Below are 20064 nucleotides of genomic sequence, written 5' to 3'. Positions count from 1 at the left end.
GGGAAGCTATAACTTCCAAAATAATCATTTCCGCAAATTTTTTTTTTTGCACCATCGTTCTTAACTTGTCAAAAACAACCCTTTTTCAAAAAAAAAAATTTCAAAAAAAAAATGGTGCCCGGTAAACTAGACTTATACCTATAATAAAAACGATTCTGAGCGGAGATGGTTTGTCAGTCTGGATATTATTATTATTTATTATATCTTGTAAGTTGAATTTTTATTATAATGGGGATTATTTTTTATTCGTTTCTATGGTAATAAACAATGCGTTAGAAATTAAAATGCCATTTTTAGCGGTTTTCGTAATGGTCGGTAGTTTTTCCCGTGCCATTAAATAACTATTGATAAAATGACCTTTCTCGCTCCGCTCAGAATCTAATACACTATTATTATTTTTTTAATCTGCTACAATAAACTAAATTTTAGATTCTGAGCGGAGTGAGGAAGCTAGTGGTTTTACAATGGTATTTTTTTTTTTATCCTGTATACAAAATTTCTACCAGAGGAGTGCTTCGATTTCAACATAATAGGTATGTTATATCTTATATTATAAGACTTTATTTTTGAAAATTGAATCAAGATGGTACTTTAAAGAGGTAATTTTTCGATTTCATCAATAGGTAGTTATTTATTTATTTATTTTTAGTTTGAAAAACTACAGACAAATTTCGAAAATCGCTAAAAATGGCATTTTAATTTCTAATAACACATTGCTTATTACCATAGAAACGAATAAAAATAGTACATATTATTATAATATAAATTCAACTCACAGGATATAATACCTAAATAATAATATAATATTCAGACTGACAAACCGTCTCCGCTCAGAATCGTTTTTCTTATACAATGATATTATATCATTGAATTCAAGTTTAATACAATCCTTTATACATTGTCCCACTTGTAACTCACTATAGGTACAGCAGAGTGACATCCACTTACCTGCTTATTTATTAATTTGTTTATTTTTTCTGGATAGATATGGATGTACTGTTGTATTTTTGACATCCCAATTTCCTGCTTTTCCGGTGGATTTTCCCAAAATTTTCTTTCATAAGAACCTTGTCCTCACAATTACGAACACAAGTAAAAAAGAATCAGCCAAATATGCCTAGCCGTTCTCAATTGATGCATTAAAATACATTTTTGACACCATTTATACATTTCTATAGATTATTATTACAAAAGTGTATACACATTAATTATTAGTTTTTTTAATTATAATAATATAAAAGATTTATTGATACCAAATTAAAATTGTAGTAACATATTACACGAAACAAGATTATTCGTTAAAATACATTGGTTCTCATTTCGAAAGCGGAGCTTGTGCTGAAAAGAGAGAGTTTGTGATACAGATTTGGATTATCGTTTAAGAGTCGTTATTAGCGATTAAGAAAATTAAAAACCAAATAAGTTAGAATATGAAAAAATAACAATATTTATAACAATATTTAACGGCTTCACAATATTATAGGTAATTAGGGCTCGGAAGTTGATGCATTTTGTATTTTTTTTGGAACTTTTCAGACGATGCTCTCCTGGCCACAAATGTGTTTCATTAGCATGTGAATCTGAACAACTAATTTTTATTTTGCATTTTTCGGTATTTATTACATTTTAAGTCATTTTTTGACATTTTTAGGTCATTTCCCGCACTTTAAGTAATTTTTACTGATTTCACACTAGTTCACTTCTTATTGTTTTTTGTTGACCATTATGCCGATAACTTAAAACTTGGAAATCACCACGGATTAACATTAGTACCTATACAATTTTATCTCGCCGATTACATTCGTCGTTGTTTCGTTGTAGTGAATGATAATATTATACAAACATTTTATTATTTTTCGTCATATTTTGAGTAATTTATAAGCTTTGATAAATGTATATAGAATTTTATAGGTAGTAAAATAGAATAAAATATTTAAAATAATGTATTTTTATTAATTTAAAACAAATATTTGTAATTTTTTTGGTCATTTTTAAGTCATTTGAATTCTTTTTAGGTAATTTTTTATGTTTTTATGGTCTTAACTTCCGAGTCCTAATTATAACATAAAAAAAAAAACATATATATTAATAGAGTGAATAAATCTATAAATAAAGATTATTGAAACAAAACATTAATGATTAATGATTTTTTATACAATTTATAACTTTTAAAATTATGAATGTTAATATTATATTATATAGTACAAAATTGAATGAACTTATATCTAGGGCTTGTTGTCTGAATACTGTATTAATTTTAGGGACTATGACATTAGTTTACATAATAAAATAAAGGATGTTGGACTTAGTTGAAAACTACGAACCTGCATATTTTACAATTTTTACTACTTCTGCCACACATCTTACTCACACATTTCACTTAAGATAATTAAACATTTCATTTATACTTAATGATTTTTAGTTATAATTTTTTTAAATAAATCATTTAAAAACAGATTCAAATTATTTGTAATATTCATAATCATTAATCCATTAATTAATTAATCATTAATCCAATATCCATGGTAGTATAACCTACTATTAGAATACTATTTTAATCTTACTAAATAAATGGAGATAATTAGCAAAATAACGAAAAACCAAGAACTTTTTAAAATTTAATATCCCAATATAGGTTTATTTGTAATTTTATGAGTACTTTCTCGAGCCACTTTTTTGTATATTATTTTGGAGGAAAATCTTAATTTTAATTCCCTATATTATAACTTAAGACCGAATTCAAAAGATTTTGCAACTTTTTATTGATATCATGTAAGTCGAATCTGTTCAAATATGTACACGAATCAGACTAATTACAGTCTTGTATTTAGTATAATATTTAAATTTTTTGCAATTTTTGTATACTTCACGTGATGAAATATACAAATTATTATATTTTAAGTAATTTTACAATAAGAATATAACTTTGATGTACATTTTCACTTTAATATTTTCCTAATATTAGAAAAGCCAGAAGTTCTATAGATAGTATTAGATATGGTCATACAATAGGGTCGTGATATTAATATATCAATAATTATAATTTATTGGCCAACGTATTCCAGGTATCAACAGGAAGATAAATTTAAATATTATATTATCTTAGACAAAAATGAAGGACATAAAACTATTGAAACTTACACTGAGGTTATGAGGGTAAAACACAATGTTAATTTAGATATAATGCCAAATTTTTTAAATTATTTTTAATATGCACTGATAACAACTGTATACATTGAAGTAATTTTTCACTATATAAACATATTTTAAGTACCTAGCAGATAATACAATTTTCAAGAACTCAATTTACATTTGAATATAATTATAAATTTTAATTCAGAAAAATAATACATTTTAATTTTTGAATACTTTTTTATAAAATTTTTTAATTTTATAATTAGATTATGTCCATTATGTTATCTAAGTAAGTAATTAACAATTATATATTTTATGTATTTTTTAATTTTATCATAATTATACTGCAATTTTGATAAATTTTCATTGCAATTTTGATATAATTTTAACTCATTTTTGACATATTTTTAATACAATTAAATCCGGTCTTTAACTTTAAGGATTCTAAATCCGGTAGGTCCAGGCTTACCAGGCCTGATCGCTGGATACGCCACTGAGTCAAAGTAATATATATTTATATGACTTAATGTGAGGAACTTAACTTCATTTGTCACTAAATTTTAATATTTAAAAATAATGGCAAACCTATGAAAAGTCACAGCCAAATTTAGTTTGTAAAATGCATAACCATTCAAGAGAAGCTTCAAAGTGAAAAGTTCAAAAGTACAGTTACCGTAAAGATTTGAGGTTATCACCATAATGGTTATTTTTAGGGAAGGAATTAACAATATTTAAATATTTCATGTTGCTTAAATAAAACACAAACATACCATTAAATAATATGTGTATTGAATCTTGTATGTTTATCTGTAGATACTTTCAACACTTTACAAACATAATATAAAAAAAGATGAAATTTTCTTCTCAATAAAAAGTGAAAAAGAATACATTTTTAAAAGGTATTTACATTGATTATGCAAGGGGAAATATCAACAACTTTAAAATATTTATGTTTCCAAATAAGTAGGCACCACAAATATATTTAGGATACAATTAATATACATTAAATATTTATTCAGCAAAATACAATCCAATTTATAATTAATAATTTTAAAGAGTAGTGCAGTAGAGGATAATATATGCAAGGCCATCTAGGATTGCCAACCGTTCTATATTTGTTTAATTTGTTCTAAGTCTAAAAACACTTTAAAGTTAATGTAAAAGCTTATTTGTTAAAAGTCAATATATGATGTTAGTTAAATTTCTGTATTTAAATATGGGAAGTATGATATTGGATATGAAAAAAATTATCCTATATTTTGCAGTATGAAAGTTAGCAAACCTAGGGTCGTAATATATGAGAGTATATTATGCAACATTATTTATGACTACACCACTGATTTTATAAAATAATCTTAATAATAAATATTTTTGAATTAATCTTAATAATAAAAGATTTATGAATTAATTTTAATAATAAAAGATATATGAATTAATCTTAATAATTATAATGATTCAGTTGATTGGCTGACAGCAAAGTCTTTAATAACATTTTTAAAGTCTAAGCTTTTGAGAAGTTTCTGATTCATATTTATGATTAATAATGAGTTATAGTTGTCTTCACTTGTTATTGGTTTCAAAGAAGTTATAACATTTTTCAATACTGACAATGTGGAATGTTCAACCTTACAATTGATAGCTGAAAGGCACAATGCCATTTTTATTACTTTTGCAAGCTGTTCAAAAAAAATTATATTTGATGGTATAAAAGTACTGATTTCTCTAATAGAAGATAGGGTTCCACTTAATATATTTTGCGTATTGTTTTTTAATTGATCACATTCGGTAGAAATATGGTAATCTATATACTCTAAGTATATACTTAGAAGATTTTCCAGTCCTTGGTATAAATCAGCATTTGTTATTGTTGAAAAATTATTTAAAAAGTCAAATTTTGATGTTAAATCCCAATAAATATCTTTTCTGTATTGTAATTCAGCTTGTATCTCGTCTATCATGTAAAAGTAAGTTTTAATTTTAAATTGATCGGCTTCATCTGCATAATCAACAGGAAATCTCATTTGTGGTTTCTCGGTATGAAAGTTATTATTGAAATGTAGAATATTAGATTTTTTAAATGCACAAGTCTTATAATCCATAAACTTTTCATTGGTCCGAAAACCATTTAAATAGTTTATTAATGATTCATAAATATCGAAAATCTTAAAGAAATTTATGTCTGTAGATACATATTTGAGTAAATTCTCTTCTAGTTCTGTAATTTTTCCAATAATATCTTCCCAAAACATTGTTATGAAACATGTTTCCAACCGTTTTACTTTTTGCAAAAGCATGTATGCGTTTGCACGAATTTTGTGTGAAAAACTAATGTTTTTAGATATATGAAACAATGCATATACTATTGTTGACCAATTTTTATTAAGACATTTACATGCTTTATTTTTTGATGAAAATTTATTATAAGACAGATCTTTTAACAAAAATTTGACATCATCCCACTGATATTGAAAAAACAAAAAAAATTTAAATAGTTCATCAATTGTTGTAAAAAATGCACCACCTTCATAGCAAGAAGATGCTGCTTTAATCACAACTAAACTTAGAGGATCTGAAGAACATGGCATAATTTCAGCAAATTTGTTTATTTTTTTTAGGCAAGATTTTAAGCTAGCTCTGTGTTTAAGTATGTTACTATCAATATTATATGATAATCCCATAAAACCACTGTGGCTTAAATTATATTTATCTAATGTCACATGGAGTATATTCATTAACTGTAAAGCATCGTCTCCTGGTTTATTTATAATATCCAGAAAACGCTTCTTTGGTATACCTTTATCATCAACATATCGAATGTAAATCGCCGATTCATCAGTGTCTGGAACTGGATCAATAGACATTGAAAAATATATGGCACTTTCTAGTTCTTTTTTAGTTTGAGTTATAACATTGTTTGCAATTAAAGAAATTAATCTCTCATAAAGTCCAGATGATAGAATAGGTGTAGGAAATTTACCATGAGTATCAAGAGATTTAGAATATCTAGCAATAAGTAGACGTGATTTGTGTTTATCAGCAACATACTTAATTGTAATAATATCATTATTGAGTTTTTCGGTATGACGTAAAATATCAACTACTCCAGTAAAAACGTTTGCCCAATATTCATGTTTCAGTTTAATTAAATCGCAGGTTTTCCTTTTTTTTCGTACTCGATCCATTGCAATCAATATATTTTTTTTGGTGTTTTAAGAATTTTATTTTTATAACTAAAAATTGTATTTCTTGATGTTTGGCTTTTTTTTTAAATATTTTAACTCCTTTATTGTTAAAACAGATTTAAAAATCTAGTATTACACCATGAATAATGCAATGAAGTCAATGAATCAACTCTCTTGATAAGGCTGGCTGGAACGATTCTAAAAAAAAAAAAATTAAATAAATTATTTTATTGAAGAAATAAATTATGAATTCATCATTAATAATTTGTAGTGACAACTTATAGTACCTAATTAGTTTTATACTACACATTCAATTATTCAAATTAGCTTATTAAATGGTTCTTATAACATTATTCAATATACAAACGTTTGAACCATAAATGTATAAAATACAGTTTAAAAAAATGTTTAACAATTATTAAGGTATCATATTTTTTTGTTATTTAGTATTAAATACCTATTGTAATTAAAAAAAAAAAACAAAATACCCTCATAAAAAAAATAATCATACATTTGGAGCTTGTGATATTATACTTGTGTGAAGCAATTTGAAACTCTAAATATATTACACTTATTAGTGATTACAGATATAGTGTCACTGATTTGATCTCAACATGGCTTCTTAACGAATAAATTACCATTTAATGTCTATTTAACTGATAGTACATAATATTTAGAATATAGGATTATTGATTCATTCAATACAGTGTAGGTACACACACTATTTGTCATAATACCCCCATAGTATATTAGGTTTAACAAACGTTGAATTGTCGAATTTATAGTTTCAAGTTTTTCAAACACCAAAACATCACAACTAGAGATGTGGAATTTACCGGTAAAAAAATTCGGTAAATTTAACGGTAAAATTTACGTAAAATTCGGTAAATTGGTAAATTTTGGAAAAAAATGTTTAGGTGTAATTTTTATTCAATTTTCAAATAAATCTTACGCATCAAATTTCTTATCTTCTTTACATTTTTATGGAGCGTTTAAATGTAGGATAAATATTATTTTTCCTTTTTACCTACCAACCTATGTAACCTATTCCACTATTCCTACATGACTATTGACTATAAGTCTATATCTAAAATTTTAAATGGCTCTTTAGAAACTAACTACTACTTATTTTATTCAGAACAGAAAACAATATGTCAAATAGGTAACTAATGAAACTTGTATTAAACTATAAACATAACTTCAATATCAACATATACTTGTATGTTTTTGATATAATTGCATTTATCAACATAAAACAAAAAATTATTAGTTTATAATAAACAACAAAACAAATAATAAAATAAACAATACATCTTTTATAAAACAATAAAACTGAAATAAATAACAAAACTGTTTGCAGAATACTGAATAACACAGTAATACGCCAATAGGTACATAATAATAATTGAAATGTAATTAAAATTCGGAACATATTAATTTAACTAGGCGAGCGTATGTTGAATTAAATTAAAAAAATTAAACAATAAAACGTGGAAATATACAACCATTATAGTATTGAACACGATTATTTGTGCATGTTTTATACAGTGTAAGGGTACTATTAGGAATGTAAGTATTAAAGTAAGTAAGTCACTACCACAGTCACATAGAACGAGTAACGACAGAACACAGAACACTCAGTGTTTACTTTTAGATTAATGTATATATCGATTATACTTAAACTAAAATACAGTCTCTGAATTTTATAGTCGTATTGGCTACTCTTGCTAACTAAGTAAAACTTATTCCGCTTCTAAAAACATTTAAAATACGGGGTCACTCAATTTTTTTCAATGGTAAAAAAAACTCGGTAAAATTTACTTTTACCCGTACATTTTACCTGGTAAATTTACAGAGCTTACATCTCTAATCACAACATAAATTATAATCAGGTACCTATATGCACCGAATGAAATTAAAATTGGCAGTTCATATAGTTTAATTCACCCACACACCCCTTCATATTTAAAAGCCCTTAACACAACTGTGAAAGCTTAACTTATTATATATTATATAAATAATTTAATGACATTCTTGTGTTTAATAAAATGATAGCAAGAAAACTCGAAAGTTTACTCTGTTATTTTACCCGCTTACCCAACCACCCAATATTTCAAGATAGGACATCCAGTTGATTATACTACAATATGAAATTTAGATTGGTATCGATTTATTTAAAATCTTATGAAACATTACATTACTCATTGGTTGATAATTTTTCAATAATAAAAGTATACCTATACATTTTTTTTCTTTTCCTTAATAGTTAATTGTAATAATAAGCCCTTAACACAACTGTGAAAGCTTAACTTATTATATATTATATAAATAATTTAATGACATTCTTGTGTTTAATAAAATGATAGCAAGAAAACTCGAAAGTTTACTCTGTTATTTTACCCGCTTACCCAACCACCCAATATTTCAAGATAGGACATCCAGTTGATTATACTACAATATGAAATTTAGATTGGTATCGATTTATTTAAAATCTTATGAAACATTACATTACTCATTGGTTGATAATTTTTCAATAATAAAAGTATACCTATACATTTTTTTTCTTTTCCTTAATAGTTAATTGTAATAATTAACTTTTATGTGAAATTTTTTAGAACGGTTTTCCAAATATTTTGGTATCAAGAGCGGTTTTTGAAAATTTTTGGTTTTGGTTTTTGGAACGATTTTTAAAAGTATGATTTTTTTTCCTTTACCTTAGCCCCTAAAATTGAGTGTAGTACAACATTTAAAAGTGTGTTAATTAAACCTTTATAATAATATTATGTATAATATTTTATATTTTTACATTTTTTAAATATTTTAAGGGTTTTTTGTCAAACCATATTTTAATTATTATCTACATTCTACACAGATGACAGACACACAGTAAACAATATTTTGTGTGGTTATGTCTTATACTCTTGTCTCTTATTATAGTTATTATTATAAACTATTCATTGTTATTGAGAGTAGCTGTTTTTATTATTATCAGCTTAGTGGTGAACGGTGGTATATAGTATACTACTGTTTATCTAGGAATAATTTAGATTTGACCGATTTAGGACTATGTGTGTAGTATGAAAATTTAGATATTTTAGGGACGGGCGAGTGAGTTTACCTGATAACTCTAGGCCAGGTTTATATTATCTATTAACTATTAAAGGCAGAGCCTAAAGCCCTAAAATATATCCGATTTGTATAATTAGTGTAGGTACACTCAATACTCGTAAAGCAAATTTACGTTCAACAGAACTAATTTCGTGTTATTAACTTTAATATTATGTTGTACCTACTTTTGCATACAACATAGGTTGAGATCATTATTCGATTACATTAATATTTAATTGTAATTTACAATAACATTACTACATAACAGTATAATAAATCTCTTGTAATGTGATTAATGCTTATATTTGAACAAAATAATAATTTCAATGGATAATAAAAAAAGAGTATTGGACTATTGAAAATATTGTTATTTAAAAAGGTTTACTGTTAAGACTTAAGATTCAAAATACGTTATAAGATTTCAGATTTGGTACACACATTTGTAATTCAGGCGACAAACATGACGATAATGACATAAGCAATTGATGACAGCGGGACGGATTAGTCGAATACGAAACAATTGTAATAAATAGGGCTAGGAAAATAAAGCACTAAAAACCTACAACAAAGGAATTAAAAAATTGCCAATAATGCTACAAAAAAAAGCATTTTAACCAGGAAAATGCAACTAAAAAAGACTTGAACATTTTTAAGTTTAGCATATGTTCACACCAAGTAATTCTTAGAACAACTAAGCACAATTTATAAATATTAAAAAAATAAATTAAAAACTGTTTTATTAAATGTCGATAAATGTCAACGTATTACGTAACCACTACCCCCATTCGGTAATCGCTTTGACAAAATCTGAAATCTATTTTCAGAAATATTTACCGATAAGGCGATAATATTTCACTACGAAATCACGAAATAAGTATATATAATAATACAATTAAAATAAATTAATAAATAATAATTTAGATAAATATAGACGTAAATGTTCTAAAAGTGTTAAATATGCGTATAATTAACAAAAACTAATTAAAAAGTTAATAAACTGACAAAAAAGTACCAAAAAAGCATTTATTTACAAATATCATAAGAAAATGCAAAAAAAGCAAAATCAAAATTGCATATTTGAATTCTGTGATGAATGAATCGAATTTTGTTTTCGATTAGCTATGTCCTGTAGTACTATGAAAGAAAATGAAATGCTACATAATCCTAGCCCTAGTAATAACTAATAACATTTAGTAATAAATAATATAAACCACAGGGGGAAGAAATTTAAATAAGCACAAATATAACACGAGAGGCCGAGAGGGGTCTGTCTCGACTACCCCCATTCCGGCTTCGACCATCATACATCCTATTGTAGGGTACCATGGGTATACATATACACCAGCTTCACTGAGGAAAGTCTATAATTCCCCTATGTGAGCCCATTCCAAAGATGTAAACACGGAAAAAAAATGTAAATATTAAATATTGACACGAGAGTGGATAGAGAGAGGACTATCCCCACTGTGGCTTCGGCCACTTGTATATTATTGTGAGGCATCATGAGTTCGTGGTGCACTTATACACACCAACATCGCTGAGGAAGGTGTATCATTCCCCGCGCGAGCCCAACTTTAAAGTTGTAAACATTTTTATTAATAAACGGTGCTGCATGGGGGCCAAGCAATGTGAAAACAGTACGGTCCTCATGTAGTGGTTTCACTTGGAAAAAAAAAAGGTAATAAATAATATTATATAGCCGCATAGGGGTGAACAAAATAACAATTGTGATATTTGTATTTTAATTTTGGATGAATAAGTGGATGATTAAGAGGAACACCCCTCATTTTCTTCAATAATTTAATTTTCGCATCCGACCATGACCTCTCAATGTTTTGAGTGTGGGCTCCTGTATTTGCATCCATATATGATATTTGGTGATTTACCGTCTTGTGTACAAAATCTCGGCTTGTGAGACACCTATATTATGCAGCCCATTCATAGGAATGAATTTCTGATCCTGCCTCGCATTCACGTTCAATTATTGGTAGAAATATTTCTCGATTGCGTCGATGCAGTGGCGTATTTAGGAATTTTGATAGGGGGGGGGGATGAAATATATAATAATAGGTACACTCAATAAATATGAATATAATATACATTTTTAAAATCCCCTAACTTGTTGAGATAAGTGTGGATCAAGGTGAAATCAGAATTAACACAAATTGTATAGTACCTAATAACATTTATTATAAATTCATACTAACGACAATCCCATGTTTAATACGATAAACAAAAAAAATAGTTACAATACAAAATCCCGTTTTCTATTTTTTTGGATGCTCATTTCATCGATAACCTTATCTGGCATGATTATTGTATTGACCGATGACATGCAAATAAAGCCAACACATTAAGGGTTCGTATTACAATAGTTAAACTAATGTTAAACCGCGGAATTCGACTGGTAAAATCAGTTGGTTAAGCGTAACCTAGGTTTAAACTATGATTGTAAAACGGGCCTTAAGTGGCTAAGTCGGTTATAATAAACAAAGTATATAATAATTACTATTTAATTTATAGTTATTATTCAATATTAGATAGGAAAATTGATAAAATATTTACTTCTGTCATACTATTTATTAGGTAAGACTTAATACTTAATAAAAACTTGAAAAATATCGTTCAGGTGTATAGCAGTTGATACAGGCAAAGTACAAAATATTTTCAAGAGTTCATGAATATTTGGATAAAACTCTTTATCACAAACATCTAAAGCATGTAACCCAGAGGTGAATACAATGTCACTAAAAATAAACCAATGCCCTATAGTAAATCTACAGTCTTTATAGTAATTTTGTTTTATTTACCGACTATTTATCGGGTTTATTATAAACACTCATGCATGAAAAATAATTCACAGAAAATTCAAAAATATAGTATACCATACCACCATAGAGGTATATTATGTTTTTATTTTCCGATATTTATGCCACGAACTAAATGGCGTATAGTATACAAAGCGGCAAAATTACCACGGCTAGAACATTTAGAAAACAGATATAAGTATATAACTACTTAAAACTTAAAAGTAGTTTCATATTGAGAAATACAGAAAATAAGTAAACTTAACTTTACAAAAAAAAGGGCAAGGGGGGGGGGGGTCTATCCTCTATATCACTCACCATAAATACGCCATTGCGTCGATGAACATAAAAATAACGGCAATCATTTCCATTTTTTAAACCAAATACTCAGTTTATTATACTCGTAACGAAGAACCCTCGTGAGCGTTATGTGACAACTGTAATAAAAGTAAAACCAACAGTAATACAATATTTAAAGTAAAGATAATTAGAGATTATCAAGATTATTAACAGTTGAAAGAAATACCCTTCATATTATATAAAACCGAAGTAGATAACGCATAATATTATACAGTAATTTTATTGCAGTCCAATATCCGCGTACCGAACGTAGAACGACAAAACCGGTAGAGCGCATACCAAATTAGCACCAATTAATTTTTCAATTTTTTTTATTCGATTTTATTCCTAGTTAATTTTTGGTCTTGCTTTTTTATTGTTGCATTTTTCAAACACTTTTATGCTTAAATTTTATTAATACATAGCACAGATGTAATATTATATTATATGTCCGTGATACATAGTTACCTATATTTGAAATTAGGATATCAAACAAAAGGGAAAATACAAACTAATTACACGTCCATGGATAAAGTGATACTTATATCAATTTATCAATTAACAAATCAGAAGACACAATATTATAATTTTATTTACGATTAGCAGTGAATACTGAATAGTGGTGCATGTACATTTACAGATTGGCAAACTGAAGGCCAACGCGGCAAGGCCATAGTATGAATGACGCCAAGGCTAATTGGTAGATAAAAAAAAATCAGGTTGTGAAGGCACACCCGGCCACCACCCGTGGCACCACTGTTTAATAACTTTAATTTTTGTTTATTATATTATTAACATTAATAGTTATCAGGGTTTGAACTTATATTACAGTAACCACACAGAAAATTGACAATACCTACTTGTAAGCAAAAGTGGGTATTAACTTGTTAAAAATTTAAAGTTAAGTTAAAAAATTTAAAAAAATTAACTTTTTAACTTAATTAGTTAATTATTTTTGTTTTAAACTGATTAACTTCTTCAGTTAAAATTTAATTGAATTAACTTAACTTGCCCACTTTTTAGGTAATGTCATTGGTTAAATATTAATACATTATACATAATACTGTACCTATAATGTATAATCAATAGTACTTAATACTTGAATATAGGGCTAACCATTAAAAAAAAAAAAAAAACAGTTAATTATTATTAAATATTTTAAAACGTTTAACATACATTGTGTAATAATTTTTTTACAATTTGATTCCATAAAATAATTTTATTATTGATATTTAATTGCACTTTACGTGTTCACTATACTCTTAGAACATGGAGTTGATATTTCATGTTTATCCATGCTTAACAAAGAAATGATTAAAGAAATTGTACCTAAAGTCGGTGACAGAGCTAAGCTTCTAACACTAATCTTGGTGAATGGCAAAACGTATTAGAATTAGCTAATAATAAAACTGAATACATGATAAGCATTTAAGATAGTTTTAAAAGTAATATTTGATAACTTTGTAAATAAACATAATTTGAAAATATTAAACAGGTAACTTAGGTATACTATAATTATATTTAATTGCATGTCACTCTCAATAATAGCCATTTAACTAAATTAATTTTTATAACATAATAATATTTGGTTTTCTAATATTTTTGTGTTTTTGATCACTGTTACTACAAAAGTTTAGCCCACCCACAAATTATGTTCTAGATTTACCTATGTCCTTTAAATCTTAATTCTTAAGTACTTGCCTATTAGGTTATTGTAAGGTATTATATTTAATAATAATGATTGGGTCAATTTACATTATTAATTAATCTCCTTTATAAGTACTTAGTAAAACTATACTATAAAATCATATTTTAGGACTTGAATAACTCTCAATTTTCTGGTAGGCCTCCTCTGTATTTGGGCAACGAGGCCCTTTTAAATCGTTTGGCGCAATTAGGGTTGGCGCTTCCGGAAAATCCCGGGAACGATCCCGGGAAGGAATATTCCCATTCCCGGAATTCCTGACAACACCGGGAACGGAAATTCCCGACAATTTTAAAAATTGGCAAAAATGAAAATTTTACGAGCAATTATTCTTGGTTACTATTGGCAACATATTTTGATATCTGTACTGATTCCGTCTCTCAATTCACAAAGTCACATGTTGCACTTCAGTATTTTATCACTTTTAAGACTTATGAAATCAAATTCAAAGCTCTTACAAATTACAATTAATAATTAATTTAAAAATAATAATGTATATTAATTTAAATTACAATAAAAATAAAAATTTATTGCTATATCAATGTATTATATATTTATCGATTATCATAATATGGTCTGTAAATTTTAATAGAAGTTTTTACGGTAATAAATAATACTTAGAATAGGACTGGAATATTTGTAATTTAACTTCTAGTTGCATTGTAGAAGCAGTACATAATATATGTATATGTTATGGTGAATGATAAAAATTGGTAAATACCTACTAGTAAAAAAAACGTTTTAGTTCTTCTGATGGCTCTGATAGAAATAATTCAACTAATAACGATAATTCAGATAGTGATAGTATTATAGAAGATCTATACTGCAGAAATTCAAATGGTTCAGCTTCAGCTTCAGATAATGTAAATGATGTCCATATAATAGAAAATTATATAAACATGGAAGAGGAGGTTGATGGTACCTGTACAACGATTAACAAAAAATCATTTGTCTTGGTCAATTTCTTTGGGAATATTTTTTCGACTAAAAATCAAGTTTTTAAATATGTATGTTTAATCAAAAGTATTCTGAAATCAGGATTTAAAGTTAAGGGTCTAAAATCAGTTGGCGGATCTTAAAAACATTTTAAAGTTATTGATGGAGATGTATCAGTGGTAAAAATTACAGATATAATGTCCAAACTTGATTTTCCGAAGAAAACTTATGATCAAAAAAATAAACGTATGATTTATACATTTTCTTTAAATATTGATATAAACGAACAGTGAATGTTAAAAATTGTTTTTATGTATTTGAAGTTTGAACTACTAAAAGATATAGGGGTTTATTTGGTTTAATAATTATTACTATTATTACTTGGTTTGTTTTTGACATGTTTAATAAATGTTGATTAATAAACTTTTTAAGAATTATATGCAAAATGGGTGTTTTATATATTTTATTAAATTGTTATTTGCCATTTATTATAAAATTAAGAGTGGTAAAGTGCTTAGTTAAACTAAAATTTACCAAAAATCATGATAATGTACATGTAATACATTATAATATTGGTGAGTATACTATAATTCGTTCCTGCAATTTATTTAAGGTTCCCGTAAATTCCCGCGTGTTCCCGGGAATTCCTTTCCGTGAATTCCCGTCGAATAACGTTCCCGGGAATCGCTCATCCCTAGGCGCAATAACATCTTGATGGTGGAATATGTATGAGCTTAATATGGAGTATGAAATAGTAACTAGGGTACTACGGTTACAAGAAACATAGAAGCATAATAATATATTTATGGGTGTAGTATGGTATAATAGGAGGCTATATAGGACTAGAAAATTATTAAAACATTTAAAACTACAATTTCGGATAAAATGTAAAAAATGAAAGCAAACACCATGAGGGGGCTACAAAAGTTTCTGTGGAGGCTGTACCCATGCATACTACGACCATGAATATATAAATATTATACAATAAACAGAAGAGATATAATTCACTTTAATAATATTAAGAGCATATGTAATTTTCACCACAAAAAGCTTGATAAAGGGTAAACTATGCCATTATGTAATCTGCTCAATCTTGTATCAATACAAATACAACAATAATATAATATGAATAACTCAATTATTTTAATTTGCACAATTTTAAAATAATCAATAATATATTTTTTTAAACTTGTTCTGAGTTATTCATAAGTATTTTATTCATCAATCAAGTTAATTTTTATAGATATACATTTTAAGGACATAATTAAATTGTACATAAAGTTATATAAAAAATAATCAATTGTAATTGTAAGTACACCTAAGTACTTTGTGTATAAATTAGTAATACTTCAGCTGGTAATAAAATATGTAAAATCAGAAATATTATAATATTCACTGTGGCTTGTTCATGTTATTTATTCACGTTTTATGAGCTATAACTGATGCGAGTTCGGTAAATTTATCAGATAACTTCCAATAGTTGAAATTGGAAGTGTGGTGTAGAATATCAAAATTAATATTAAGATGTGGAGCAAATTATATAATAAAAATATTTGAAAATTTAAAACAGCAACACATCAAAACGGTCGTAGTTTATTCGGCTTCCGTTTTATAAAAAGGTCAATTCCCAAATGGCACCCGTCAAATAAGTTTTTATAAACAGTCCTAAAACGGCTTTGGTTTTATACAACACATATTCTTTCCTAGTTCATACAGACTGAGGGCTTAGGCCTATCTCAAAAGAAGTGTAGTAAAAAATATGTTGGTGTTTAATGGGCATATTCTAAGTAGATTATAAAAATTATACAAAAAATCATATATTGTGAATTAAATGTTATTAAAATAATATTAAATTTTAACGTTAAAAAATAGAAAAAAAATTGTAACATTTCTTTAAGTAGGTATATGTAAAAAATAAAAATATAAAAGAATCATACACTGGGTAAATTTTTGAAGCACTATTTTTATTATAATACATACGCGTGTTATTTCATTCGATGGAAATTTGTCAATAATGTTTTCAATGAGCCACTGTTTTATTAGGTGAATTTATAATTTATATATCTATTTTTTCAATTTAAATTTAAATTATACAACGGTATACAGTATATCGGTATATCGACCTAAAATTTACCGTTTGGGAATTGACCTGTTCGTAATATCTTTTTCGATGGGAGTCTTTTGGAAATTTACCTGATCGCAAAACCTTTTTCGATGGGAGCGGTTCGGGAATAAGCTAACAATATACATCAGCCGTTTGTGATGCACCGATCAAAACCAGTGCCACAACTAGAGATCCAAAGACCCAGGTGCAAAGTGCAAACAAATGTGTTCAAAACGGATGAAATGTCTTATTACCTACATAATATAGGTACTAGTTAACATCATACAATAAATTGTACCTAACAGGTCGTAGGTATTTTATGACATCAGTTTTATAGTTGGTTTGTCCAATCGATAAGCATATTAACCGACACTAGACTTGGACATGAAGTAGGTATACTACAATTTATATTTTATAGTACAATATCGTGTAAACTGCAGAACTACTATGTGAAATAAGTAGGTATGGTTTAAATAGTATTATTAAATTATTAGTTATTTATCTGTCATTTTTCTTCTTTTAAATGTGAAAAATATGCAAAATCTATTTCTCAAAAAAATAATACATTATTAGAATCCGACAACAGGGTTATGTATAGGAAAAATTGTCAAAATGGTTAGTTAAAACTGAATACGTGCGAAAGTAGAAAAATGTTGAGGTCCAATTAAAAATAAATAAATAATTATATATATTTTGCATGTTACTAATCCAGTAATAAAAATCAAACGAATTTATATCTATTATAATTTTATTGCTATACTATGAACAAGGATAAAACGACCGTAAAACCGTGGCTGCGCATCGCTCCCCCTTCTATGTACAGATAACCATACCGATCGGCCACGATCGGCGATAGGCATCGTTGACACATTCGTATGTACCTTAGTGTTAACAGTAACAGCAATTTGACTATTTTATATAACGTTTGGGTTATAATGCATTTGTTGACGAGTATTACGTTTATATCGAAAAATATTGATGTTAATACATTAGTACTGCTTATAATGTAGGTACTACACAATATAACCAACGCGGCGATGTAATGAATTTGTTGTGTTTTTCTGAGCCCTGTATTCACGCCACCGAGCAGTGGGAAAGGAACTATGGTGGGAGAAAAGCTCCGGCTAGCGACAGTATCGATGCGGTGATTACAATATTTCTTTCGTGAGCTTGAGTAAATCTAATAACCAATAAGACATTTTAGCCATTTTACACATGTTACTAGTATATATGTATGAGTTCTAGATATTTTTTGTTTAGCTGTTTTGACGTTCCCTATATTTATTTCGCGGTGTTAGTGACACCTTCAAAAAGAAAATTACCAAGTAATAATAATCAGGCAGCTCCAATAGCGTCTGCATCAGTAAACAATAGCGACAGACTGTTCATGTGAAAACATTTCATTATAAATAAGTACACATTATAAAATCTTCATTTCTCTTTTGAATCATAGTGTCTGCTGAGGGTCCTATGAGTCACAGATTTTTTTAAGAGCTAAAAATCAAAGTTGTCGAAAATTTGGATTTTAATTTGGACTCATGAATAACAATGTAAATTATATAGGAGTTTTTTTTTATCAAATGTAGTATCATAAATGTATGATAAACATTTTTTGTGTTTTTTTTTTAGGGTATTACAAATCCAGCCTTAATTATGATATTATATAAATTATAAGGACTATGATGGGGTGGTAAAATAATTTATTGTAAAAACAATACGATGTCGAATGGGAAATTATTTATGCTACTTATGATGGTATCACTGTAACGCAATTTGCCATCACCGAAACACCCGACCAACCTAGCATGCTTCGTCTATTAGTTTAAGGCAGGGATGGCAAATAAGTGGCACGGGAGAAAATTATAAATGCTGGTTGGTGAGAAGCTGCCACTTTATACGGTGGAGGATGGTAGTGGTAGCGATTACACTGTTTCCGCGATATTTCGTAAAACGCATAAAATCTAAATAAGTATGTAGGCACTAGGACATTAGGTAGTCACACGCTCACTGAATAAAAATAAATCAAAACACTATAATTTTGTAAACAGGAAAGTAAATTAGAAACAAGAAACATTTCAAATATTTGTCTAAAAAATATTTTTATGAAATAATATGCACTAACGACTGTAAAAAATCGACTATATGCCAAATATGCCTTTACACCCAAAACATGCAAAAACATGCACTATCAAACTTCATATTATTATTACTATTGTTATGAAACGGATTTGTATCTCAGCTAGCATGTTTTCCTGTGTAGCAAAAAAAACATGCAGATGCATGAACTTACGAGCCCTGTTTATAAGCATTGCAAGCAACGAAATATTAACCAGATATAAAAAGTCTTTGAAACAATATGAAGTAAAATGTTTCTAACAATCAATAAAAGTTGAATTTTTTCAATAATTTTTTCTACATTATTATCATTCATTTTTTATTTATATTTGGTAAAAAATCTCTGTTAGCAAAATTGATTAGTGGCACGGCTGAAATTTTTTTTTTAATTTTGTCATAAATTGTCACGTTGACTAAATTATATAAGCCATCCCCGGGTTTAAAGTCTATAAAATGGTAAAATGGTAAAAGATAAAATAGTTATTTAACAATTTGGTGAAACTAGGTATATCGTATCTACGATTATTATTAATTTGAATTACCAAAAAACAAAATTTTGCGAAATATTGGTTTTGCTTCAAAATTTCTGTTTTTCTATTTATTTTTTGTTTTTCCTGATATTTAAAAGTACTG

The 20064-nt window shown here is 27.3% G+C and overlaps 1 protein-coding gene across 2 annotated transcripts in view; it reads right to left on the bottom strand.

Moving 5' to 3' along the window:
• Positions 1-3545: 3545 nt before the first annotated feature.
• The window catches only part of LOC100574613, a 37675-nt gene continuing 21156 nt past the window's right edge, over positions 3546-20064 (bottom strand). For both annotated transcript variants that reach the window (XM_016801364.2, XM_016801363.2), the window contains exon 2: positions 3546-6515. In XM_016801364.2, coding sequence (XP_016656853.1) covers positions 4581-6317 — 1737 coding nt within the window. In that variant the 5' untranslated portion in view covers positions 6318-6515 and the 3' untranslated portion in view covers positions 3546-4580. The remainder of the gene's footprint in view (positions 6516-20064) is intronic.

The sequence above is a fragment of the Acyrthosiphon pisum genome, chromosome X, assembly GCF_005508785.2.
Source record: "Acyrthosiphon pisum isolate AL4f chromosome X, pea_aphid_22Mar2018_4r6ur, whole genome shotgun sequence".
Lineage (NCBI taxonomy): Eukaryota > Metazoa > Arthropoda > Insecta > Hemiptera > Aphididae > Acyrthosiphon > Acyrthosiphon pisum.
The sequence above is the reverse complement of the archived record's forward strand: the minus strand, read 5'-3'. Positions and strand labels throughout refer to the sequence as shown.